Source organism: Odontesthes bonariensis, chromosome 20, assembly GCF_027942865.1.
Source record: "Odontesthes bonariensis isolate fOdoBon6 chromosome 20, fOdoBon6.hap1, whole genome shotgun sequence".
Classification (NCBI taxonomy): domain Eukaryota; kingdom Metazoa; phylum Chordata; class Actinopteri; order Atheriniformes; family Atherinopsidae; genus Odontesthes; species Odontesthes bonariensis.
Genome location: NC_134525.1, coordinates 21,170,401 through 21,196,580, shown reverse-complemented (window position 1 = coordinate 21,196,580; position 26,180 = coordinate 21,170,401). Strand labels below are relative to the sequence as shown.

At 39.6% G+C, this 26,180-nt stretch overlaps 1 protein-coding gene across 1 annotated transcript in view; it reads right to left on the bottom strand.

Moving 5' to 3' along the window:
• malrd1 (MAM and LDL receptor class A domain containing 1) overlaps window positions 1-18,152 on the bottom strand; it is a 66,678-nt gene extending 48,526 nt beyond the window's left edge. Inside the window, exons 1-10 of the mRNA XM_075452292.1 lie at window positions 17,975-18,152; window positions 16,377-16,505; window positions 16,206-16,294; window positions 15,961-16,125; window positions 12,575-12,671; window positions 6,211-6,342; window positions 4,443-4,595; window positions 2,476-2,581; window positions 1,624-1,991; window positions 878-1,323 (exon numbers count right to left, since the gene is read on the bottom strand). Of these exons, the coding sequence (XP_075308407.1) occupies window positions 878-1,323; window positions 1,624-1,991; window positions 2,476-2,581; window positions 4,443-4,595; window positions 6,211-6,342; window positions 12,575-12,671; window positions 15,961-16,125; window positions 16,206-16,294; window positions 16,377-16,505; window positions 17,975-18,152 (1,863 nt within the window). The remainder of the gene's footprint in view (window positions 1-877; window positions 1,324-1,623; window positions 1,992-2,475; window positions 2,582-4,442; window positions 4,596-6,210; window positions 6,343-12,574; window positions 12,672-15,960; window positions 16,126-16,205; window positions 16,295-16,376; window positions 16,506-17,974) is intronic.
• Between the last annotated feature and the right edge of the window lie 8,028 nt (window positions 18,153-26,180).

Genomic DNA, 26,180 nt, shown 5'->3' with positions numbered 1-26,180 from the left:
AGGGCATCCACTGCTCATAGGAGAGCGAGGACAACTGAGAACGGCCATGAAATGTACAAAGCAGGTGCAGAGTTTTCACTTGTTAACTCTTTTAGAAAAATTTTTGAAGACACAAAATTGTACAAAAAAAGCAGAAAATAGTCAACAGAAATCATAAATGGGTTATAAATCTTAAAAGGAAAGCTGTGTGTTAGAATATTTGTGCTTCTTTACTCTTGAAATGTATGTACTTAGGCTTAAGAAAAAGCACAGATGTAGTCATTTTTACGCTGTAGCATTTCATGGTGTCACAATGTACCAGCACTGATGACAACAACAGTATCTTAAAATATAAAGATATTTATGTTTTTAATAAGAAAAAATTAAAAAGATGCAACATGGATTTCACTGATTAGCTATCTATCTATTTATTCATTCGTGTATTCTTAGATTGTCAGCCTTAGTGGTATTGCTGATATTGGTTAAAAATACTAGAACACGTTTTAGTCAGCATAACTTAAGACACTTTGCTTCATTCTTTAGGATATTTAAGGGATTTGAATACAAGGCAATAGACATTTGTCTTTTCTCCTAAAAGAAAGTCACTCTCTTACTGGAAGAAATCTGGTTTTGATAAAGTCTGTTATAATGGTTGGAGTTCTCCATAACAAATACTGTGACCATTACTGTGAACACATTTATAGTTCTTGACTTACTGTCTGCTTTATTTGCAGATGCAATATCAACTAGTAACTTACTGGCTGTAACATGTAGAGTTCAAACAGTTAAAACTAGAATAAGGTGATGTTCACTTAAACTTCATGTCCCAGGATAAGTCACTTACTTATAATCATCAGAAATTTACTAAATAAACCAAAGCCTTATTTTGGTCAGTTACCTGGAAAGACTGAGCACTGTGGATGTAGAGAGTCTTCTTGTGCCAAAGGTTTCCTTGGTCTCCATATCCTGTCCAGAGCATCAGACCACGGCCTGTAGCGGTGGTCCTCAGGTACACTGCCAGTGTGAACACATGCGGTCCAAACATGCAGTAATGAAAGCGGAAAACACAGCGGCGGTGGGACCGGGAAGAGTCCCCACCAGGCTGGTGGGTGGGATGGAATACTGGGCTCAGAAGCACAGCTGTGTCCCTGAACTCTTGCGGCAAAGAGGATTCAATGTAGAGGTAGTGTCCATATCTGGTGCCCAGTGTGTGGTCCTTCCAGGGACCTGTATTTAAGGTTGGTGTTGGTCCGGAGATGCGGGTCCAGTCAAACGCATCTCCCCCGCTCTGTTCCTGTTTCCAGCCACACAGCCCATCTTCAAAGTTGCACTGCAGCTCCAGAGCTGTGAGACACAATGAGACTCTGAAGCATAAACGCAGAGTAAAGCTGCAGATGGCTACACTTGACTAGCAATACGAGCCTGTCTATGTAAAATAAAAACAACTAGCTATTGCACATGAAAAGGAAGGTAGTTAACCTACCACCCTGCTTCCAAATGTTGTGAAGCTGTGAAAAATGTAATTAAACAAAAAGTGCAATGGTTTTCACATCACATACTTCACTGATAAAGCTTTGGTTTCATCTGTACTTTTATTTTAGTATCCGAGTATTATTTCAACACAAAATACGAAAGGACACTCACAACATCCTTCCTCATCTGATCTGTCCCCACAGTCATCCACAAGGTCACAGAGCTGCAGACGCTCCACGCATGCTTTGGTGTGCAAGCAGTGGAAATGCGTGTGCGCAGGGCACTCCTCCACCGCTGGAGGCATCGAACAGTTCTCGAAAGTGACATCATCCAAAGCAGAGACACCGTCGAACACGCCCAGGCTGATTTTAGCCAAAGTGATTTGAAAGGGCTGAGTGATGCGTCCCAGCTGCACAGTGACCTGATTCCAGCGCCTTCCTTGGTCATATAGTGTTGTCCATATGACAGTGCTGTTCTCGACTCCTTTGATTCGAAGGGCCATGTCAGCGGCCCCAACAGATATACCTGAGTTATAATGCCTGAGGCGATGGGTGAGAGACGGAAGGTAAAATTTTGTTGTTAACAACATTCCAGCATGGCAATGTGTGCAGTTTGGAAATTATTTCCTACTTCGATACTGTAAATCACCAGTTTCACTGTGGGCTTGTTGGGCATGATGCATGAGTTATGAAAAAAATTTAAATTCATAAAACCTCCCGCATTTTCTGTCTGGAGCATTCTCACAGCATATCCAGAAGAAAAAGATATTCTCAGTCATTTCATATAGACTATTCTGGCCATAAAACTGTCAGATCGTGATAGATTCAGATGCGTAATAATAAGTGAAATAAGACGCACTTTAACAGAGCAGAGCAGAGCAGAGGTAAGAAACGTGATGTGATGGGTGGAGGAAAGGAAAAAAACAAGAAACAGATACAGTATTAAGGGAGTAACTAGATAAAGTAAAGTAGAAAAGAATTGATGGTTTGTAGAGGGGCAGACAGGGTACTACGTGATTCTCACCAAAAGGTCATTGTGCAGCCGGAGGCTGACTGCTGGAACCAGGGTCCTCTGAGAACAGCTTTCGGATACAGACTGCTGCTGTTCTTCAGTATAAACATGAAATGACCTGCAGTTGAAAGAGATGGCGATTGATAATCAAACCATACTGAGCATCTGCTTTCTGTCTTTTTTGCATGTAATTTGTTTGACAAGGCACTCAGTGAGTCACCTTTAAAAACAAAAATGAAAAAGCAAAACTGCTACAGAAGCTGAGAGTGGAAAGGTTCATCTCCATCTTACATCTTCCCACATTGTTGTTTTTGTCAGACAGATCTATTATTTCTACCTCTCCCAGTGCGATCCAGTTCCAGTTGGGTATCTTGTCCACTGAAGTTGCCATAGTAACAGTGCGTCATTAGCTGTGTTTTCATCCAACTGGAAAGTGAATTTAAAGCAAACTTCTGAAAAACTGTTCCATAGAAAATGCTAATGAGGCTAATTTCCATCACATGATTTGGAGTGATTATGTGTCATCAGCAGGCTGTGGTATTGGCTATAAAACACATAGCTGTAATAAACAACATCATAGTTACTGAGTGGAGACACAACTTTAAGGGAGAAGACACAAACAAAACGGGGACATCAGGAATTCTTCATAACTTGGTATATTGTGTTTATTCTGTCATGCCAGTAACATGTTTCCAATGTCAGCTGATGTTGCCACCTGCCCTGATGTGTTTGAACTCTTGAAAAAAAGGTAAAAACCACCTCAAGCAAATGTAGAAATTGTGGATATATTTCCATTGCCCTGAAAGGTCTTTCTCCTGTTGCAAGAACACCTGCACGTGTGCAGAGTTGTCCTTGTGGTATGTTAAAAGTCTGTGAACTGTGGGAGAAAACCTTTGAAATATTCTGCTGCTTCGAACTTTCTATGGGAGATGATTGTACATGTAGCTGAAATCAAAGCAACACGTCATTAACTTGCATGGATGGTATTTTGACTTGGATTGCGTGTGGTTATAAAATCAGTTTTTTTATTAGAGTCGAGCGCTTCAGTCTCAAAATGCTTTGATAGTCACCGCGATTTGATACAGTCTTAAAGGGCTGCTTTCCATTCACAGAGTCAGACTCATGTTGCTTTCTGACATGTGAATGGAAAGCTGAGTTCCGATTTTTATTGGAAATTCAGCTGCAGTACGTGTGAGCAAAGAGAGAAGAAGAAAGGCCAACAGATGTATTAAACCTTCAAGTGCAAAATAAGCTCTGTTTGAAGAGGACCACATATCTGCACAATGTTGCAGACTAGTCTTTGAATGGTCACAGTTTTTAGATCTACAAACAGATGCTCCCATCAGGGTATGTGTCATTTCACCAAGCTTCTGTGTGGCGTCTGCACAGCTTCCAAATCTAAACCTAACAAAGTGTTTTTCACACCACATTCACTCAACCTTCATAACAAAAACAACAGATGGTGCCTGTATGAAGCCGGCCTGCAACAATGCCTCTTGTTAAATCTAACTTTAGTCTGTTCTGGAGGGTAGAAATCTAGAGGTATTTAACAAGGCCTGATAAACAAGAACATATTGTTGTACATAATACCGTGCGTGTACAACAATATGTTGGGAAAAAATAAAAAAAAGCACTTTGTGAAGAGGCTATTGGAGCTTCTCCAGCGGTTATGTGAATAATGTTAATGTGCAAAAGGAGTTCAGCTTATTTTGATTTACTCCTTATTATTAAAAAAGCTGAGAAGGCAAATATTCACAAAGAGCTTATCTCTCAAAAAACACACACAAGAGATTTGTTTAATCATAAAACTCTGATTTAAGCAGCAGAAAATACTAAAATCTCTTCCAGTTATTTTTGACTTGACACCCATGAAACACTACAAACGTTTTATCAGCTCATTACATCTCCTCTTATTCTGACTGATTGCTTGTGTTACATATCAGCATCGCTGCATTTGAGTACGTTTGCATTTCCCCTACCTTCGGTGCTGTTAGTAGAGTGGTCCGGCAGTGCTGGGTGATCAAAGTAATCTGGAGGTATCTCCGCGGATGAGCCCCTGACCCAGTCAAAGCCATCGCCATGGGGGAACTCATACCAGCCACAAGAATCACTCTCAAAGTCACACTCAGTAGCTGAATGACAAGAGGGACCAAGAAAAGATTTGAATGAAGATGAAACTGAAACATAATAGGTGATCAAAATATACTATTAGACAAGGTCTAATAGTATATTAGAAAATTTAACTTTTGTGGTAACTGTTGTGATAACTTTGGAAGATCAAGAAATAATTTTTAATCTCAGTTTAAAATTCTTTGTTTATAACAAACAAAGCTGATAATTGAGTGAGGTCCAGTCTATCTCCTGAGGAACCATTTCCTTCAAGGGGGTAGTGTACGATCTTCAGGAACTACTGTGTATTGCTTTTGAGCAGCAACAATGCATGCCAAAACAATCACAGTCAAAACCAATAGTGAATAAAAGTTTTATTCTTTGGGAAAACTGCTCATTTTATACTCACGTCACATCCCATTCTTTGAGGGAGTATTTTTAACAAAAGAAAGCGTGTTATTCAGTGAAATAGCCAGAACTTTACTCAGGTACAGACCATCTCAGAGAGCTTATAAACCAGAAATACGAGACATATAGAATATTGTATGTTGAAAATACAACACGTCGTACAAAAGCAGCCCAGATGGACTTGGTTTCTTTTTTAACTTCAAAACCCAAGTCCCTGTCTGAGCCCCCTGAATCTTCATGAAATGGGAAAAATTATTTCAGACACTCCTTGTCAGATAAGTAAAAAATATAATCAGATGATTTTTTCCATTAGAAATTGTAAGGTGAGCGACAGGTATAAAAAAAATGTACAGCTGGGATCACAATTAAGTTCTCCTGGGTCATTGGTCTAAAGAATAATATTTAAGAAATACAGTATATTTCTCTATCAGTCGGGTTTAAAAGTCTGTGAAGTATGCAGACCTAATCCCAAAATATTTTAACCATTGGTCTCGAATGGCATACAAATAAAGTTTATGGTGCTAAGACAAATGAGGAGAAATCTACAGCTTAACTAAATTCTCTTTTAACTTAAGCGCCAGATTTGACAGATTTCAGTGGCTATGGTGTCAAAGCACTTTGAATTTCCTTCCGTCCCAATTCATGGCAGTTTCCATGGGACCTGAGGCTCAAGGTTATTTAGTTTATATGACTGTAATGACAAAAGGACAGCTTTAAAATGATTTCTCAGGGAAAATTTGGGGAATAACTGAGACTAGTGGCAGTAATTTAAATCAATGTTTCTGTGCTCAGTTATATTGAGGATATTGTTTAAAGACAAAACTGAGCCGGCGTCCCATCTGATCTCCTAATTTTGCAACAACAATGACTGAGACTACATTGATCTACATTATTTAACACCATTATTACTATATCATACTGAAAAGTAAAAAAAAAGACAAGGAAGACATAATGTAAAAGCAAAAATTAAGAATACATCCGATCATAAGATGAGGATAAAAATAATGTAAGTCATCAGTTCTTATGTTCTGTCACATTCTAAACTCACGGATGGTATAAAAATCTTCAAAAACTGGTTAATACTCATTTGAAAGAAAAAAATCACCTCAATCAGTCAATATCCATATATGTGTCTTCCAACATTTTCATCAGGTTGGCAGAGGAGTCCCAGGCCCAAAAACAATGAAAATGCAAATATTTGTACGTTTCACTTAGTAATAAGGTTCTTACAGCAGCTGGCTTCGTCCTCTCCGTGGGGACAATGTGGGGTGAAGTCACACACTTTGCTCTCCTCGATACACTCCCCTCCACCACAGGAAAACCACGACGGAGGGCAGGCAAGCGGAGGAGGGAAACTGCTCTCTGCCACCCACACAATGAAAATGACACATTAGTGAAATTGACAGAACTGCAGTAGTCTGGTTCAAGAGCCACTTTTATAGCCAGGACATATAGTATTTAATCAAAGAGTTCAGACCGAGACTTCTCAAGTCATTTTATCATTAAAACATGCTCTTGGGAGCTCACGAGGAATTTGTTTAGATGAGCAGTGCATTAGCTGCGTTCGAGAAGATAGATCCAACTGTGAAGCAAAGACGCAAGCTATGATATATTCATCAATAATAGATCTAAGGCCACATTTCTTTAATTAACCTAGTTTCATACCGCTTATTAAAAGCCTTTTGGCTGGCTTTTGAAATTAAATGTTTAAAATGCTTACTTTACAATTACGTTTCTTTCAATAGCTAGTTCTAAAATAAGTCCTCTGAAAAAGCAAAGAGACACAAATGGAATCCACTAAAACTTTGAACAACATGCCACATGTTTATTTGCTTGAACTGATGCCTGGTTATTGTTTACTTGCAAGTAATTAGCAAGGAAATGTATGACTTGAAGATAGCAAAAAGCCACTGATTATTTCGTCAGATCGCTGTTCAGATAACAAACATACGGAAGTGTCAGAACAAAACAAATTATAATTAAAGAGCCTAAGATGTTACTCAAGGTTCATACAGAACGTATCAAAATATTTAAACGTATAGTTAGGGTGAGGGAAAGATAAAAGTCTTGTTTTAATTTGATTAAAGATTGATAAAATTCAACTAGAGAGATCATTTTTCCCAAACCTAAAGTGTTTGAAGGTTGTCCACACATAAATTAATCATAGTGAAACTCCCAGCTCGCAGTCACCCACTACAGCTCTCAATTATTTTTTAAAAGATCTAGTTAATTACAACTGACTTCAATTTTTAGATTGAAATTATTTCTGACAAAGCACCTGAAAAATGAAGGACATGAACAAAAAAAACAATCCTCTTTAACTGACTTTATTGGCAGGTTGTTACCATTTTTAGATATCAATTACGCATCGAAACAGCATCTTCTTTTAGAAATAAAAAATGAAAAATCAGAGATGATGTGCGACACCATATCTGTGAGATATGGTGTTTTTTCAGAGAAAAGCCCATTTGTTACTAAAAGTCAGCTTGACCTTGACTTGAGTTTTGGTTTCAGCTTTGAGCAGCTCTGTATTTTTTGGCAACACTTGTTCAGTGTCAGGCTTTATGTATGATTGATGAGAGTGAGAAACACCAGACTTTCTTTTTTTTTAAGTCTGGAGTGTTTTAACAAATCCACTGTTGAGAGAGGAAGACAGATGGTAGCACAGGGACCATGTTCAAGGTGACATGTTGGCTAAACTGGGCCTGGTGAGAGTCCAAGAAACTATTAGACTGGCCACTTGTAACTTTTGCTGTTATTTAAACTTGTCCACATAAACCAAAATGAATGGATTTATTTCGACTTGGAGGCAGTAAAAGATATGAAAAATTATGTGTTCTTGAGATGGTATGACAAATACAGACTATTTTGTGTTGTTTTTTTTTTCCAAGCGGGTCTTACGTTGTATCTTGTGTTATTCTGACACCTTGTAACATGACATGAATGTTATGGGAGAATGCGTTTTAGCCCAAACAATAATCTTCTCCTCAACCAATCCAAGTTATTTATGTGCCTAAACTTTCCTAAAACACGAATTGAAAATGAAGTCTCCTGACTGGCAGCATTTGGCTGTGACAGACTTTGTGTCTCTCTTTGAAGAGACTGTCATCCCTTTAGTTTTATAAAACTGTACCGTTAGCAATGTATTTTGGATCAAGCCCTCCAATCCAATCAAACTTGTAGGTCATTTGTTCATACCCTTAAATACAAGGAAAAAGAGTATGCTGTAAAGTTCATCCCCACATGTAACAGGAGGGATAAATGTGACAAGCTACAAAGTCCTCAGTTTTGTCGCAGTCTGGTTGTGTCATGATCCATGTTTTTTGTGTTTTGATCTTCCTGTCCTGTGGGTTTCTAGTGTTTTCCCTATCCCTTCATTTTGCCTTTAGATTCAAGGTAATCACTTGAACTTGAACTCTTCCACTTGGGGAAGGATCTCATTCCCGACCCGGAGAGAGCATTCCACCCTTTTCCGTCCGAAGACCATGGTCTCAGACTTGGAGGTGCTGATGGTCATCCCAGCCGCTTCACACTCGGCTGCGAACCGCTCCAGTGAGAGCTGAAGGTCACGGCCTGACGACGCCAACAGAACCACATCGTCCGCAAAAAGCAGAGACCCGATTCTGAGGTCGCCAAACCGGACCCCCTCAACGCCCTGGCTGCGCCTAGAAATTCTGTCCATAAAAATTATGAACAGAATCGGTGACAAAGGGCAGCCCTGACGGAGTCCAACCCTCACAGGAAACATGTCCGACTTACTGCCGGCAATGCGGACCAAACTCTGACACCGATCATACAGAGACCGGACAGCCCATATCAAGGAGTCCGGCACTCCATACTCCCGGAGCACCCCCCATAAGAGTCCCCGAGGGACACGGTCGAACGCCTTCTCCAAGTCCACAAAACACATGTAGACCGGTTGGGCGAACTCCCATGCACCCTCCAGGATCCTGCGGAGGGTATAGAGCTGGTCCACTGTTCCACGGCCAGGACAAAAACCACACTGCACCTCCTGAATCCGAGATTCGACCATCCGGCGGATCCTCCTCTCCAGTACCCCCGAAAAGACCTAGGGAGGCTGAGGAGTGTGATCCCCCTATAGTTGGAACACACCCTCCGGTCCACCTTTTTAAAGAGGGGGGGACCACCACCCCGATCTGCCAGTCCAGAGGCACTGCCCCCGATGTCCACGCGATGCTGCAGAGGCGTGTCAACCAAGACAGCCCTACAACATCCAGAGCTTTGAGGAACTCAGGACGGACCTCATCCACCCCCGGGGCCTTGCCACCAAGGAGTTTTTTGACCACCTCGGCAACCTCAGCCCCAGAAATGGGAGGCCCCACGTCCGAGCTCCCCAACTCTGCTTCCTCATCGGAAGGCGTCCCCAAGTGGAAGAGTTCAAGTATCTCGGGGTCTTGTTCACGAGTGAGGGACGAATGGAACAGGAGATTGACAGACGGATCGGTGCGGCGTCTGCAGTGATGCGGGCTCTGCACCGGCCCGTCGTGGTGAAGAAGGAGCTGAGCCAGAAGGCGAAGCTCTCGATTTACCGGTCAATCTATGTTCCTACCCTCACCTATGGTCACGAGCTGTGGGTAGTGACCGAAAGAACGAGATCGCGAATACAAGTGGCCGAAATGAGTTTCCTCCGCAGGGTGTCTGGGCTCTCCCTTAGAGATAGGGTGAGAAGCTCGGTCATCCGGGAGGGGCTCGGAGTAGAACCGCTGCTCCTCCACATCGAGAGGAGTCAGATGAGGTGGCTCGGGCATCTGGTGAGAATGCCTCCTGGACGCCTCCCCGGTGAGGTGTTCCAGGACACGTTGGAGAGACTATGTTTCTCGGCTGGCCTGGGAACGCCTCGGGGTCCCCCAAGAAGAGCTGGAGGAAGTGGCCGGGGACAGGGACGTCTGGGTCTCTTTGCTTAAGCTGCTGCCCCCGCGACCCGATCCCCGGACCAGCGGAAGATAATGGATGGATGGATGGATGGATTCAAGGTAAACACAAGAAACTTGTGCTAAAGAAAAATAAATAAATAAAAAGGACCAGACTCAGTGAATAATTCCCTATACTCCCTATATAGACCAGTGAGCAGTGCTGACCAACATATCATTGGGGTCATCAGGTGGGAACCTCCTTTCATCAGTGTTTCATCTAGTTGGGCCCATGACACCTGCAGGAGGCTAGACAATGACCACTGGCATCCCAGAGTCACCCCCCTAATGCCAGCCAACACTGCTCCTCACACCACAACAACCATCTTTTTTTTCCTCCCACAGCCAGAAGCTACCTCAGCCTCTCACCAACTGCTCACCAGTTGGGTGGTGATGCAAACCCTGGTTCGGGTAGGGGGTAATGAAAATATAGAGGGTGCCAGAGGTGGAGGCAGGACAAGACACACTAGCAGATTCAGCAGACAAACTCACCGAAACAGTCCTATAATCACTAAAAATGCCAGCAAAAACAAAGCCATACAACTCACTCAAAGCCAACTCACCCAAAATGGCCGTCTGGATTCAAAAGGCTCACATGGGCCAAACCCTCCACTTAAATATCTTGAACTTCTTTTTTGCTTTTTCCAAAAGTCTGTTTACCCTAAGCCCCCAGCTGCTATTGCTTCTTCTAATCCAAATCCACTGACTGGATTTTACTGCCTCATCTGACACTTCCTTCACTATTTTCCTCACACTCTGTCTACTTACACCCAGCTCCCTCAACAATGAGAAAACAGACTTTGCAACAAATGCTCTACATCCTACTTCCACTGGACAGATTCTAACCTTCCATCCTCGCTGCTCTGCTTCTGCCCCCAACTCCACATATGTAAGCTTTTTCCTTTCATATGATTCTACTACTAATTCCTCCCAAGGAACAGTCAGCTCTATGAAATAGACTCTCATTCTACTCCTAGACCACAAGACTATATCAGGCCTTAGATTTGTAGAGGCTATCTCCTGGGGAACAACAAGCTTATTTAGCTTATTTAGTGCTTAGATCCTGTCATTCCCCCCAGATGTCCTCAGTTGTCCAGGCCTTTCCCCCTGGTCTCTTCGACACTTGCCTTTTGTCAGAGCTGCACCTACTTGTCTCATCAGTCCCCTCTGTATATAAGCTCCTTGGTTTTGCTCACTCTTCGTCAGATCCTTGCCGTTACTACCGTACCTTCATCAGTGACAATTGACATAATCTTGTTCCTTGCTGTTCTGTTTTTTTCCCCTTGTCAGGTTGTTTTATTATTCAATCTTTTGTGTTACTAGTTTAGCTTTTCATTTTCTGGCTCAGCCACGCCTTCCGCTCCCTTTAATTAAAACCTCAGTAATCATCCATTGCCTCTGGACTGCAGCATCCCGTATTTGGGTCGTCCATTACCTCTTCTCCACCAACATTGTAACAAGTTTGGTTCAGTCAGTAACATGACTTGTCAGTATGAGGAAATATATTCATAAAATACTTTAATTTCACAGCATGACCGTGATCTTCATGGATGCCATTTTGCTGGCAAAATGGTTGGGTAAAGGCAATATCATCACTTTTTTTTTTAAAGGTTTCGAAAACAAAGATGGTTAGGACTGTCACCATTATGGAAACTATTTTCAGACTTTACCTACAATTACTGTCACAAACACAAGAAGTTGTAAACTGTTTCGAAAAGATGCAGACTGCAATCTTTGCATTTTGGTGCAGGGCAGATAGCCAACTGGACCTCATGGAAGATTGTATAATACGTACATATTAGTCAGTGGCAGCAATTTCACAATCTGTCCATAAGATGTGTTTATTTTCAATATACCGTGTATGATTTGTGGTCAGTTCAGTTAAGCAAGAGGACTCTGCAGCTACTATGAAGGCTCTGTAAAGCTGTGCTGATGGCACTGAACACAAAAGCTGAGGCCATTTTGTCATAAATCAAAGAATTTATCCTTGATGGCACCAAACGAAAAGTAAAGGAATCCCTTTGAAGTTTTTGTAATCAATCCTGAGAGGAATATGATTAAACTTCCTGTCAACCCATCAAATAGTTGATGAGTTTAACCAAATTACAAATTTCAGCCTTGTAATTTGCTAAAAACGTAAGGGAGACATGAACTGAATAATGTGTCCATGTGTCAGGCAGATTGGCTCCAAACTTTTCGATTGATTGATGAATTAATGATAATAGGAACTACTGGTGGTGCTTTGGCATCAACCGCTTACATTTGACCAATGAAATCAGCTCTGCCTCCAGAGGAAGCGAACGGCCAAAGGGTGGAGGGGTAATAGCAGCTGTAAAGATGCTATAGATTGGGCCTGCAGCTGTACATCTTGATAGTCCTGTCCAAAATGCCAAGTGGACCATGCTTTATCGAACTAACTGGGAAAGCAGTTAAGTTGTATCATATTCATCATAATTGCAGTCACAAATAAACCCTAACATTGTTTTACTGACTGCTCCATATCTAGCACAAGGAAATGCACATGTAGCACTTTAGTCTTACTTCCCAATCATCAGTATTTAAAACAAGCTTGTGGTGGTCTCTTCATGTGTGGAGATATTTCAAAATGTCAAGGTCTGAACTCATCTGGACTTTGTAGTGAAATGTTATTAAAGTAGCTGTACCAGGCAGAATCACGCAGCCCGGGCTGAAGGATAAGTCATCAATGGCCAAGACTTCAGAGGCTTCACTTTTGACTGAAAGTTCCCCTCGGATTACCACCTGGTAAACAGACAGAAAGCAGAGATATCGCTCACATCAGTCACTGCTTTTTATTTACATAATCAATTCATTCCTTTGCCAGGATCAAACAAATGCATGTGATTGGTTTGTTTGTTGCTGTCTGTCTTTATATCGGCAAGATAACACAAAACAATACCACGTCAAATTTGAAAGTTCCACTGTGACAGTTATAAGTCCTTTAAAAACTCATGTGTATGCCTCCAAATTGTGAACTTTGAAGAAACCAAAGCTTTTCCAAAGCTGATTTTCTCGTGATACAAAAGTTATTACAAAAACGAGCTTTGTCATCTCGAGACAACACATTTATTGACTCATGAGCTTCAGGTAAGAGCTCTCCGCCTTGAATACAGTTAAATACCGGCCTGTCGGCTGAAAGCACTAAATAACCCCAATCGTTGGTTAATAAAGCTGACATTTGTGCGTCTTACCCGAATTTTTTGTGTGTCCCGAAAGTTAAGGAGCGTAAGGTAAAGGTGCGTAAAATACCTTCGCCTCTAACAAAAACATTGTACATATTAGTGGTTTCTTAAAACATAAAATAACACATTTTCCCAACTACTGAGGTCTTTAAATCGTGTCCAGCATAAAAGCCCTGCTAAATGCTAAATATTATTAGTTCACTGGTATGTAATTTTGATATTATATTGGTGCTGTTGATATACAATCAGTTCTGTAGAGAATACATTTCCCTGCAAAGAAATCTTTTGTGCAAACATAGCTGTACAATAAAGCTGTAATTATGTAAACCTGCAGTATTTCTTAAGGCCAGCAGGGGGTGACTGTTGCCATTGCAAAACTAAGTCTGACGGTATTGAAGTCCATGAAAAAATGAACTTACTTCTCATCAAATGTATTACTTTGGAAAACATTTCCTAAAACATTTATGATCTCAACTGCTAGTTTTAAGTCTTTTTTTTTAATCCAGCACAAATGGTGTTAAATTAGGATAACATTTCAAATTAAATAAAGCTGTGGGTTTAAGGTGCCTTGTGATCTACAGTTCACTGCTTTATGGGTGTGCACAGTAAACCCAACAAACCAGTGGGCGGTGACTGCGCATCAAGATATTTCTGTGTACGAGACGAAATATATGAATCTAAGGAAATCGGTACACTGAAATTTTTTTTTTTAATCCTCTGGAGATTGAGGATGCGTGTACACATCCACCAAGTACCATTTAAGTCTGTACAGTCTCAAAAAGGTGAGAGCCATGTCAGTAAAAACATCAAACTTTCTTTGTCAGAGATACATCAGAGTTATATTGTAGATCTGATCAAAGTCCACAGAACGGCTTTATCTACACCTGCCCTGCAGTTTTACAACCCGAGTCATTTATGACTTATCAAAACAAATGGTAGAGTGTGACATCACGGCTGAATACAGATTATCTAATATCTTTCAACCCAGATATAACCCTTATGTGGACAATAAGGTTGTAAAAGCATCCATCTAGCTTGTTATTTACACAGCTCTGGTGTATGTTTGAGCATGAAATCCTTTTTTCCTACTTTCTTTTCTCTTCACAGACTCACTTATTTTCAGTGGAATCAGCTCCTTGGTCATTTCATGAATGAACTATTCTGTTTCCTGCTTGAGCAGCAAATTTTAAATGCATATATTATATGATTTTTCAATTTCACAAACGCTGACTTTAGGATAAATCTGTCTAGAACCAAATTAAACAACAGTCTCTCAGCATGTCTCATCAAATGTAATGTCTCAAAGGGAAATTTTAGTGGTTAATACTAACTGCCTTTGAAAGTGGATTAATGGAGGGGAGAGTGAATGTCAGCAAGTATGACCTCTCCTTTCCGCCAGCACCAGACAGAATGTTATAAAAGTTACAGACAGATGGTGAAGGCAGACGAGAGGAAAGGACATGCTCAAAAGATATCGGAAGGACACCAACAGCAGGTTTCACAGGGCTCCAGATGGTCTCTGAAGGGTCCAGTTGGGTCAGTACCTTCTCTGCATATAAAAAACGCTCCTGTGGTGCAACTCACTTCTGCTGTGCAACTCACTTCTGCTGTGATGACTTGATTAGCTTAAAAAAAACATGTACTATTTGTCCTATAATTTATATGCTAACATCTAAAAGCTGAGGGCTCATCCCAAAGGAATCTGTTCGAAAGCACCGAATCAGTAAGGAGGGTCCTGATCATCAAATTTTGCAGTCCTCTTTGTGGAAGGGACCCCAGTTCACAATATAGACTTGATACAGCCCACAAAAAATCTTTTAAATGTGCATCTCCATTTTTTTAAGGGCAAGCTTAATTCCAAATAATGTTGTTTTTGATTTAATGGGTCTTGGCAGAATCAGGGCTCATAATCAAAACTGTAGAAAGTGGGGGGATATTACAGGGGTTACCGTGACAAAGAAAAATATCTGGCCCACTATGTACCCGATTCTCAACTGTTTTCACCAGCTTGCTAAATTGGTTTGTGTGTTCTGCATGTGGTTTGTTTATAGAGGCTTGTCAATGAGAGTGAACTGAAATGGTACAATTACTGTTCTGTTAAACCAAATCATGTGATCAGTTATTCATAAAAACACCAATCAAAGCTTCTTGAATTTATACATATTTTTTTATCAAAATAAAAATGGTGATAGTTATATCAAGATTAGATGATGTTGTGTGGAATAACTGTTTATAATATGCACTTCAAATACAACTTTCAAAGTATGTATACTGATATATACCATTTTCATTGTACACATATACTACTGTTTCACACCATCAAGTGATTATTAAATAGGTGCACGTATAAACAGCAGTAAAACTGTCTTTCAGCAAAGTAAAGTCCTTATTACTCTAAACACGCTCAAAATCCATTTAGAATACGGGACATGTTAAATGTATTGCAATGATATAAACACTTACTTTCAGAAAATTAGGCAAAATTACACGACCTTGACATGCAATTTAGTTCTTTGTTTAAATATTCCTTTTTCAAACTAAAATAGCACATAATGCATCTTGACATGTTGATAATTCCTGTGAATTCCTATTGTTGCAAGTAGGTATGAGAAGAATAATCGTGTTTGAATCCAAAGGTGATGATGATTCATTAGATTCTGACTTAAGTATACGTATTTATAACATTTTTTTAAAAACTCCAGTCTAGAGGGATGTAATAATAATAATTATAATGTTGTGTTGTGTCAAATAACAGCTTGTTATTTAATACATTTTAGTGAAATACAATTAAATATGAACATAATCTAGTGCCTTACACAATGCAGCGATCACAAGATTTATTTACAGACCTGAAAACTGTGATTGCTGGTAAAGTGAATCGCTGTCCGCAGCCACGCGTCCGTCTGCAGTTGTGAGGAGCGTTGCCACACCGCAGACCTCTGACCCGCTGAATGAGACTGAACCAGGACCTCAAGATGTCCGTGTGTTGCCCCAACATAATGATAGAAACTCATCTGATAAGCAAAATGATACCATTTGTTAATGACTTTCCCTCAGTTTGTGCTACATGTGTATCATCAGAGGGTCCCGTTACCTGGCAGGTTTGACTGAGCAGGAAGACGGGACTGTTCAGCTCTGCGATGCTTCTGTTTCCTCCGACAGGTAAAAGGGACAGAAAATATGCTGAGGAAGAGAAGGACACATATAGTACAGTAAAAACAACATCTCCACAATGTCCATGTGTGAGAGTGTCAGCTTCTCTAACCTGAGGTGTTTCTGTGGTCCTGTTTAAGTCCTGCAGCCTCAGTTGTCCTGGTCCATTCAGAGTGAGTGTCAGAGCTTTGGATCAGGTCACAGAAACCCTCCTCAAAATCACACCTCGTGTATGTAGAGCCTGAAACAGAGGAGGTCACTTACACCGAACTGCTTCTGTTACATGTCTTATTTTAAATTAAAAAGAGATTGCTGGCTAATTATTTGAGATTATTATGATCATTTTTGTTTAATCACCGCAATTGTTTCCAATCACATTTAAATGTGATGACGTGTGTAACACGTTTCCCAACGCTAAGTTTCACTGACACATTTTTAGTGTTGTCAGGTTGTTGCACCTCCTTCTCCCGCACCTATATATCTGTAAGGTGCTAAAAATCCAATATATTTAAGCATTTGCGTTTAAATGACTAACTTCTGACAGAAGCCAGTAATTTGGTTACAAAGCCAAACCCCTCTGAACGACTGTGGGAATATTTTGGTTTCAAAGTTAGCGGAGAACAAAAGAAAACTTTGATGTGATGGTTGGTCTAATTTATATCAGAATGTAGAAGCTCCAAATAATGTCAGGGGAGGCGCCATCAATGGAAATGAAGAAATATTATATTAGTTATTGAATCAGTGCTCAAAAGGAGATCAGATAGAATAGAGTAAATATGTGATGTTCGATCAAAGGGACAGTTTCGTAGATATATTTGTTTTGGAGGATTCAGCTCAGTTTTTCCCAAAGAGGCACAAAACAACGAAAAAACTGCCCAAACACCCACAGAGTTAAGAATACCAGCAAGAAACGCAAAACAACCTACAAGAGAATAAAGTGACATGCAAAATTATAATTAAACACAAAATGACAACAAAGACACTGAACAACCACAAAGTTACATTAGAAAACTATAAAGAGGAAAAAAAACACCCAAAAAAAGCTCCAAATGACCTCCAAGAGATATGAAATACAGATGCAGACAAAAAACGCAAACTACTCAGAAATGACCCACTTTTCATGAAGATAATTTTGACAAACTGTTATCTGAACACAAGTTAAACAGCAACATATTTGACTTTGGCTTTGTGAGTATCTGAGATCAAATAAATTAAACCTCAGTGACACATCTTGTTCTTAGCTTCATCTGAGGGGAGGCCCTCAATAGTGCAGTTATAGTGCTATGCATGCTGCAGCAGAGCAGTGACCCAAGTATAGGACAATTGCTATCATTTTTCTTTATTACTCCGTGTTAAACAAATTCATTTAGAGTTTTCATCCAAAAGCACGAGATATTAGAATCATTCATTATAGACTTTTAAGGAGAACCATAAAATGCTGAGTTATTGGAAATTCTTTTTTACCAGGTTTCTACAGTAACACTCCTTATGAAACCATATACATATATGAACACTGGGACCTCAGTTAATATTACTTAATAAAAATGTGTTGTACCTCTTTTCTCAGAGAGAGGCGATATAGTTTCCCAGGATGTTACAAAGTTCGTGTCAACAACACATTTACTAGCTCAGGGAGCAGCAGCCATCTGTAAATAAGTCTGACTCTTAAATTCTCCTTTATAACAGTCAGGTTTGAATGTTTAAACTCACAGTTCTCTTCATCCCTCCCATCTCCACAGTCGTCAGTGAAGTCACACAAACTGTCCCGCGCCACACACAGCCCTTGACTGCAGGTTAACTCCTGGTCTGAACAGGCGGTGACAAACACTGGGTGTAAAACAACAGAGAACTCGAGTAGCAGCCACACTGAGTAAAGCAGTAACGCCATCAGCAGGCTATTCTTGGTCCTTTGTCAACAACTCCTTATTTTCTCCTCCAAGCTGAGCATTTTTCAAGACATGAGGAAGAATCCCAGTTGTGGTAGAGATTTTCCTCACTGTCCGCAGTTCACTCAGATATGATCAACCCTGTATGTGTCGTAAAGGGCAATAAATGGCTTTTATGGCTGTTACTCAATATGGCCACCTCGTTTCTTCCGGTCTATAACCTGGAGCCTTTTGATCACTTTGATCAGCCTTTCCTACTTGAAAGAGTGAATATATGCTGAGGTGTGTGATTAATATGAAGCTTTTAGCTTAACACAGGGGGAAACAGACTGGCTCTTTCTGAAGATAACATATGCATTCCATCACTTATAAACCTGACCATTTATCATGTTGCAGCACATCTTCATTAATGCTGTATCAACATTTGTAAAGTGAAAAATGTGACAAGCAAGAATCTAAGACTAAATTAAAAAGGCAATCTCAGATTAAATAAGATTTATTAGATTTGCTGTTACTGTAAGTAAACATATGAGCGGATCTCTAAGAGGACCAGATTAAAGACACTTTTATAATTTTTTTAAAGCAAGAATACAAAAGAGAGGTTTTTTGAAAGGGTCAAAGCTTCTCAAACACCTTCTGCAGCAGTTTAGAGTTACTTATTACTTGGGTGATTGTTGTTAATATTTTTTCCTGCAAAAGCTTCTACTTCTGTGAGATTTTGGGCACTATTGCGTGAACTGTTTATCAACAGATAGTTTTTGATGTTCAGGTCAGGGGACAGTGAGGTCCATGGGAAAACATCGATTCATACCACTAGAGGTATACCTCTTTTCATTCTTCAGGTTTTTTTTTTTTGGTTTTTTTTTACTGGCAGTATGAGGTATGAATTTGCTGCTATTTGATTTAATCCATTCTTCTTTCCAACAGATGAATGTTCTCTGTGCCACTGGCTGCAGCACCACCTCCCAAACTATGGCTGATCCACTCCCACGCTTAACAGTTTTTTTTCACACTTTTATTATGCAGGTGTTCCGCACAGTAGCACTGTGCACCACTCCAATCTGCTAAGTATTCTCAGAGGATTTCTTGCAGTCAAACAAGGTTTCGATTTTCAGCAGTATTGCAAGTTGTTCTTCAGGAAGGTTTTCTTGAACTTCCAAAAACTCAGCTTGACCTCTATCATTTCGACCTCTATTATAGATGATGTGTGGGATGTGTTTCTTTACCCTGATCATTCTCATCATTTCACTGAAAATGTTACACTTTCATCAACATGCTGATGCTCACCAAGTGATATCAATCTGGTGATATTTACAAGTTTGATTATCTCGGTATCATTTGCTCAGAGCGTGCACAGATACTGGTGCTTCTGTCATTTTTGGGAAGTCAACAAATTAACTGTAGTTTGCTTGAATTATCAAAATAACCAGCTTCTCTTGTTAATGCAAAGCAGGCACTGATTTGACAGAAGAACAGTGCCTGAAAAAATGAACGAAAAGCTTTGCTTTAACTAGATTTGATTGATTGACCTCATATTAAAAGTAAAAAAAAATATGTTAGTTGCTATGGCTCAAGAGTCAGAGTGGTCGTCCACCCGTAGGAAGATTTTTTGTATGTTCCCCGGCTTCATCCGTCCACATGTCAAAATATCCCTGATGCTTCCCCCCCGAATGTGTTCCCTACTTCTAAGTTGATCTGGCTAATTAAATTGATAGAGAATTAATTAACAAATGCAAATGTAATGTACAGTTAATCTGAATGAAGACACTGATATAGCCCCTAAGATATAATGGCTCGCAATACAGACATTTAATTAATTTTCAAGCTACTAGATTTCTCAAAAGAACCCATCTCCAAAGACAGTAATATGGATATATGTGCAAGAGTCTGTTCAGTGGTTTGGAACAAAATGGTGACTTTGCTGCCACTAGAACGACTGAAAATTCAAGTTAAAATCAAACCTTGCCTCCACGGCTCAGCTCAGACAACTCGTGCATTTTCACCCTCTTCTGTCTCACAGCTCATGAATTCTTAAGAGCTCTTTTGATTCACTTCACCTTCATGGGAATGACAGAAGTCAGAGGAAAACCCCACTATAAGAATAATCTATCATCGAAGCTGAACTTTGTGAACATTTGTCAAAGATTTCTGTTTCACACACATTTTTTAGAATATTTCTAAAAAAGACACGATTAAAACATGTTGCCATTTGTAAGCAGACTTAGTGTCTTGAGCTCAAACTGCCCCTCATAACATGTTTCATTCATTAACGGTGAGTTGGAGGTTAACTTCCCACATTAGCCATGAACAAAGGACTAATTTCTATTCATGATACATTGTTTCACAGGTTTTAATGCTGCTGGATTGCTCTGTGAAAGCCAGTATGCATAAAGCTAATCTATGGTATCTTTTTTTTTTTTTTTAAGAAAAAAAAGAAAAAGAAAAAGTGTTTCTTTGAAACACTTCGTTAATCAGGACAAATTGAGAGTGAGGAACATTTGCATTGCATTTTGAAAGCAGCCAACCTGCTTTGACAATCTTGCTGAAACTGTGGAGATGTGCAGCATGCACCTGCTAATCTTCCTCCAACCCGAATCGAGTGACTCGCTGCTGAGTGAAGTGATCATAACAGCTGGAGTTTGATATTAACATTGTACCCCAGGACATGCTTCTCTCAGAGCCTCCAATCAGCACAGTATGAGAAAGAAGCTTAGGAATCCTGCAGCTGTCAGTGACGCTTATGTGTAAAAAGCAGTCAGAAATCTATTGACAAATGCGCTAAAGAGGGGCAAAATGAGCCAGGAAACCAGACTGTTTTAAACAGTCCTATTCATCCTGTTTGTATCTACCCAATCCTGCCACCTGTCCTTTGTGAAGAGGCATTTTACCAAAATACCAACAAGTCTGAGAACTTGCAGGGAATCTATGAGCTGAAAACCTGCAGGTTATCAGACTTTGGGACCGGTTGAAAATACTTTTTTGCATATTAAAAGATGCTGTAAGCAGCTGGATTTTACTTCTGATATACTGATGGAGTGTGCCATAGCTCTGACAGAAGTCCAGCGCAGCTACCAGCTGAAACACAAATTAAAGAGAGTTTGCTCAATCCAACTGAACATTTGAACGCAACCTTAACTCACCCTGTAGGAATAGTCCCAAAGTTTCACCTTGGCACAAAAGTCCAAAAGAGTTTTATATCGACAAAATGTATTTTACAGTAATCTCGAAGGAATAAATTTGAAAAGAAAAAGTAGCCATGAGTGTGAGGTCAAGCAACACCAGAGAGGTAATCAACACCCTCACAGGTGTGGACAAGTTGAGACAATTACACCCAAGCACCACCCATACATCATCAATGCAAGGCCACTAGAAGATCAGCAGTGCTTCAGAGAGGCATAACATTCAAGAGCTGTGTTTGAATTGCACACTCACTCATAATAAAATATTCACTATATAGAGGATTCACAAATGGACCTTGGCAGACAGCTACTGGTGCATTTCAGACACCACTCAAATGCAGCTGTACTTGAATTTTGCCCCAGTTACTTAATTACATGTCACATAAACACCCGCAGAATGGGTGCACAGCTAATCTGAAGTGATGGACTGCACTAAGCTGCTGTTTTTGGTTGAAAACATGTCTCTCCACATCACTGACATCAGAATTTATGACACAAAGTGTATCTATAACTATATGATAATTCAATAAACCACCTATGAATTAATTTAGCCACAAAAAGCAAATAGATATGCCAAAGCATAGCTGTTGGTAAACATCCCTTGTTAAGAGCCATGGATGCTCAAGCCTTATTGTAGCTTGCATTCAAACATTTAGTAAGTGAACTGCATTACAAGTTACCCTTAATGTGTTTATTGTTTAAACTGAACAGCTTAAGTTTGAAATGCAGTTCCTCCTGATAGGCCCATATTGCTGTTTATTTCTCAAGTATTGCTTCCTAAGCAGAGAAAGAGGCTTTATTCCTGTATGGTTGAGATGAAACAGGAGTTTTATTTTCTCATCAGGCGTTCTTTATGGCAAATAAAATCTTAGCACCTGCTAAAAAATATTTTTTAGTATTGAGAATACTTTAACAAATATATCTCTATATATCTTTATCTTATAAACATACATCTTACAATGTTTAACACTGCTGCTTCTGAACATTTTCTTTTCTTACTCTCAAATGAAATCACTAGTGCAGAGTTATTACAATGATCTTGATTAATGACAAAGTCAAACAGATGGGAATGTTTTATAACAAAAAGATGAAAATCTGATGAGAATCTGCAGGCATTTCCTTCACTCTAAAATAGCACTCTGGACAGATTATAAAAACTGATATTAAGCCCTCAGTATTTTACTCAACTTTAGGCTTAAAAATATGATTTTGAATATGATGAATTGAAAATAGCCGCTGATATCTTTTTCATGTGTAGTTACATAGAAATTATGAGGGGAAGTTGGAAGTATGGTTGACCATGACAGTCATGTATCCGTGTAAATAATAAGCTGAGTTAAGGGCATGTATTCATGGAGCATTTGACGAAATCGGATGCTTTCATCGGGACAAGTCCTTCTCATACCAACCTTTTGTTTAAGTAAATGTCAGGGCTTGTAGACAAATGGGCCGACAAACAATTAGTGTGGGCTCACATCTGCTTTCATGAAATTGTTTTTATCTTGTCCACCCATAGACCTGCCGATTATCAGAGAAAATACAGAATGGCCCTGACTAACATTATACAGGCAGAGATGGCTTAAACATATTCACAACTAAATCCATGTTGAATGGGAAAGTTTGTTCTTGTGGGGAAAGCTATAACTTTAAATTAAGATTCTTTTGTCTGAGAAAGAAAAAAAACTCAGTAGATTTAATACAGTCCTGTTGTGTCCCTCAGGGATCAATTTTTGGTCCACTCTGGCTCTGATTATGTGCTCAAAATAAGTTACTATTCTTCAAGAGGCAATCAATCAATGTTGAACAATCAGGGATTTTGTTATTAGAACAGTGGACATTTCTAAATGAATGTTGCTGCAACTGTTGCTGCTTTTCCATTTGGCAAAAGGGTCCCTAAACATATTAACTGTACCAAGGGGGGCACATGGGGGGTTACAAAGTGCCCCAACAGCAAATCTTTTTACCCCAGGGTGGCCCAACAAGTTCATCTGGCTCTGCTTATGCAAAATCTGAGATACAGTAAGACATGATCTGCTTCCGGTTTACAATCATCAGTTTTGCCACCCTAGCTGCAGTATTTGTCAAAACTTGAGCCATCAGGGAGGCAGTCAGATATGATTTAGTAACATTTTGTAAAGGCACTAAAATGCTGATCTCCTTGAAATATGTACTGAAAGTATTTTTGTCCCCTAATTAAAGCATATATTGAATTGATAAACATTCATGAAAAACATTTCATAAAAGCAACAATCCACTTTCCCAGTACTTCTACATTTACTGCATGGGTTTTAGTTCATTTAAAAAGAAAGGAAGAGTGTTTGCATCTTTCCCTTTGCTTCCGACAAGAAAATTATCTTTTTCTGTTGAGTAAATAACACAACCTTTTAGTTTCTACAAAGGCAGGATGCGTAACATGAAATCCATCATTTGTGTACAGTCATAACGTTCAGTACTCAATACAGTGAATTTAATGCATTTACACTGTTTGGGGACAGAAAGGTTAGGCACTCACTCTGCAGCACCATTAGCACTGCTGCTTCTGGGGACAAAATGAAAAAGTCTGGCATCTATTCAAGACTGCAAGTGAAGCACTGCACACGGATAAAACCTGAAACAAAAGGCAAATAGATCTGCAAGAGCTTTACTGTAATTGTTCTGCTCCTGTAGAATTAAACATAATTCATATCTTTGCACATTTGTGGCTAAGACATTCTATATGGTCTCTTTTGTGATCTGGACCATACTTAGAGGTCTTTTATACATAACAACAATAGAAAACATCCCTTACTGGTCAGATATGGATAGTAGAATGTGAGACCGGGGGAGGTCGTAAAACATCCACAATGCAAATGAAAGTGCCAAATGTATACAAAGGGGTTTCATCTGACAGTTACTTAACATAACAAGTGTCTTAATTGCATTTGCTGCAAAGCACATGTAAGAAACTGAAGAAACTTTTTTGGCAAGCAAATCAGCGATGGCAATGTAGTTATCTCGGAGCAGAGAGCAGCAGTCAATAAATGAATAACTCTGATTCTGAGTGACTGTAGGGAAATCAGGGCGGTACAGGATGTCCAACGGCTGATTTTTCTATTTTAATTAGGTTATATGGACTGCAGGAGGAATTTCATGTTAAATTAAATGATAAGCAGATAAGCAGCCAAGGCTGCAAGGATCAAAATTTGTTCAGTAAGCACCACAAAAGTATGATGGTGAACCAAAATATTGAGCTGAGAGGAGATGAAACTGATATACTGCAGCATGCAGCTGTATTGTTACAGATGGTTTCATTTATAATTTTTCCTAAAACAAAAACAACGGAACAAACACAACAGACAAAAAGAAAAAATGAAAAAAAGAGAAAGAAAATGGACAAAAACATTCTTTCTGATTTGCTGCCAGTCTGACTTGTGAGCATGTTGGTTTTATTTCTCCCAAGTCAAATCTTACAATTCATTCCTGAATTCAGGAGAAATAAACTAATCTTGTTTATTACAAAGAAACAACACAGAGAACCCGCAGAAGTTAATATCTCTGCAATAGTAAAGAGACAGATAGCAGCAATCGAGGCACGTTTCTGTTGTGTGTGTGTGAGAGAGAGAAACAGAGTTTTGCCAGTAAATCAAAAGCAATTTGTGGTTTTACCCTCTTTGAAAGTTGTCCCTCAGGCTCTCTGAATAAAGGAAAGTGATTTCATTTACAAACAAAACATCAGCTACGGGGTGAAAAAGTCCTTTAAAACCCGAGTTAGCTGCATAACATTATATTTCCTACATGGTTGTAATACACTCACAAGGTTCAAAATTATGATGACGATTATCCTCATCATAATGAGACTTAACAATGCCAAACAGAATTCTGCTGAGTTTAGTTGTGGCCTTGGAGGAAACATGATGTTTTATAGTTTCTTCTGAACCAGCTGCTGCTTGGACTATATGATTAACAGATTATCAACCATGCATGGAGAAGAAAACAACCCACAGCTAAATAATGCCACCAATTCTCTAACTCCTGATTCTTTGTGCTTTAACCATGTGTCTGTTTTATATATTTTTGTAAATAAAATGAGGATTAACAGGCGTGTAATGATGCTGTTTGAGAATGTGTATTTGATACTTGATTATTTAGCACCATCTAGTGGTTGATCCTCCTTTTCTCTTTCACATCAGTAAGAACAACCAAAGTTAAAATATATTCTTCTTGCTTTCTGTTGTGTCTTTGGGTATACATGCGTTTTTACCTTTTTTTTTCTCAACTTTTTCAGCCGCTCGTGGACAATTACAGGAGTTTATTTGATGCAAAGTTGGTGCTACAAACCTGCTGAAATTGTAGAGAGGGTCCTGAATGTACTTCTTGTAATTCATATGCACACAGCATCATGGAAGGTGGGTTTTATACGCTATGAAAGTCCATCCATCCATTTTCTATACCCGCTTATTCGAACTCGGGGTCCAACGCCTATCCCAGCTGTCATTGGGCACCCTGGACAGGTCGTCAGTCCATCACAGGGCCACATAGAGACAAACACGGCTTATTTTATCCAGGAACCCTCTTTCTGAGGGATGACGGTCCTAACCACCACACCCAACATGCAGCCCATGCCATGTGTATGAATGAATAAATAAAGTTAAATGGATTTTAAATGTAAATGCTCAGACTGTCATATACAGTTGTGCAATACAGAATTAAGTGTATTTTTCATTCTCATGCCTTAAAACTGCAGGTCAGGGGTGTGATTCATTTGTACGGTACAGTGAGACACGAATGGTGTCACGTTCTAGACTCTTTCATCACTAGCTTGACAAACTATTTACAAGTTTTCACACATTCTGAGAAACATGCAGGCAAGGA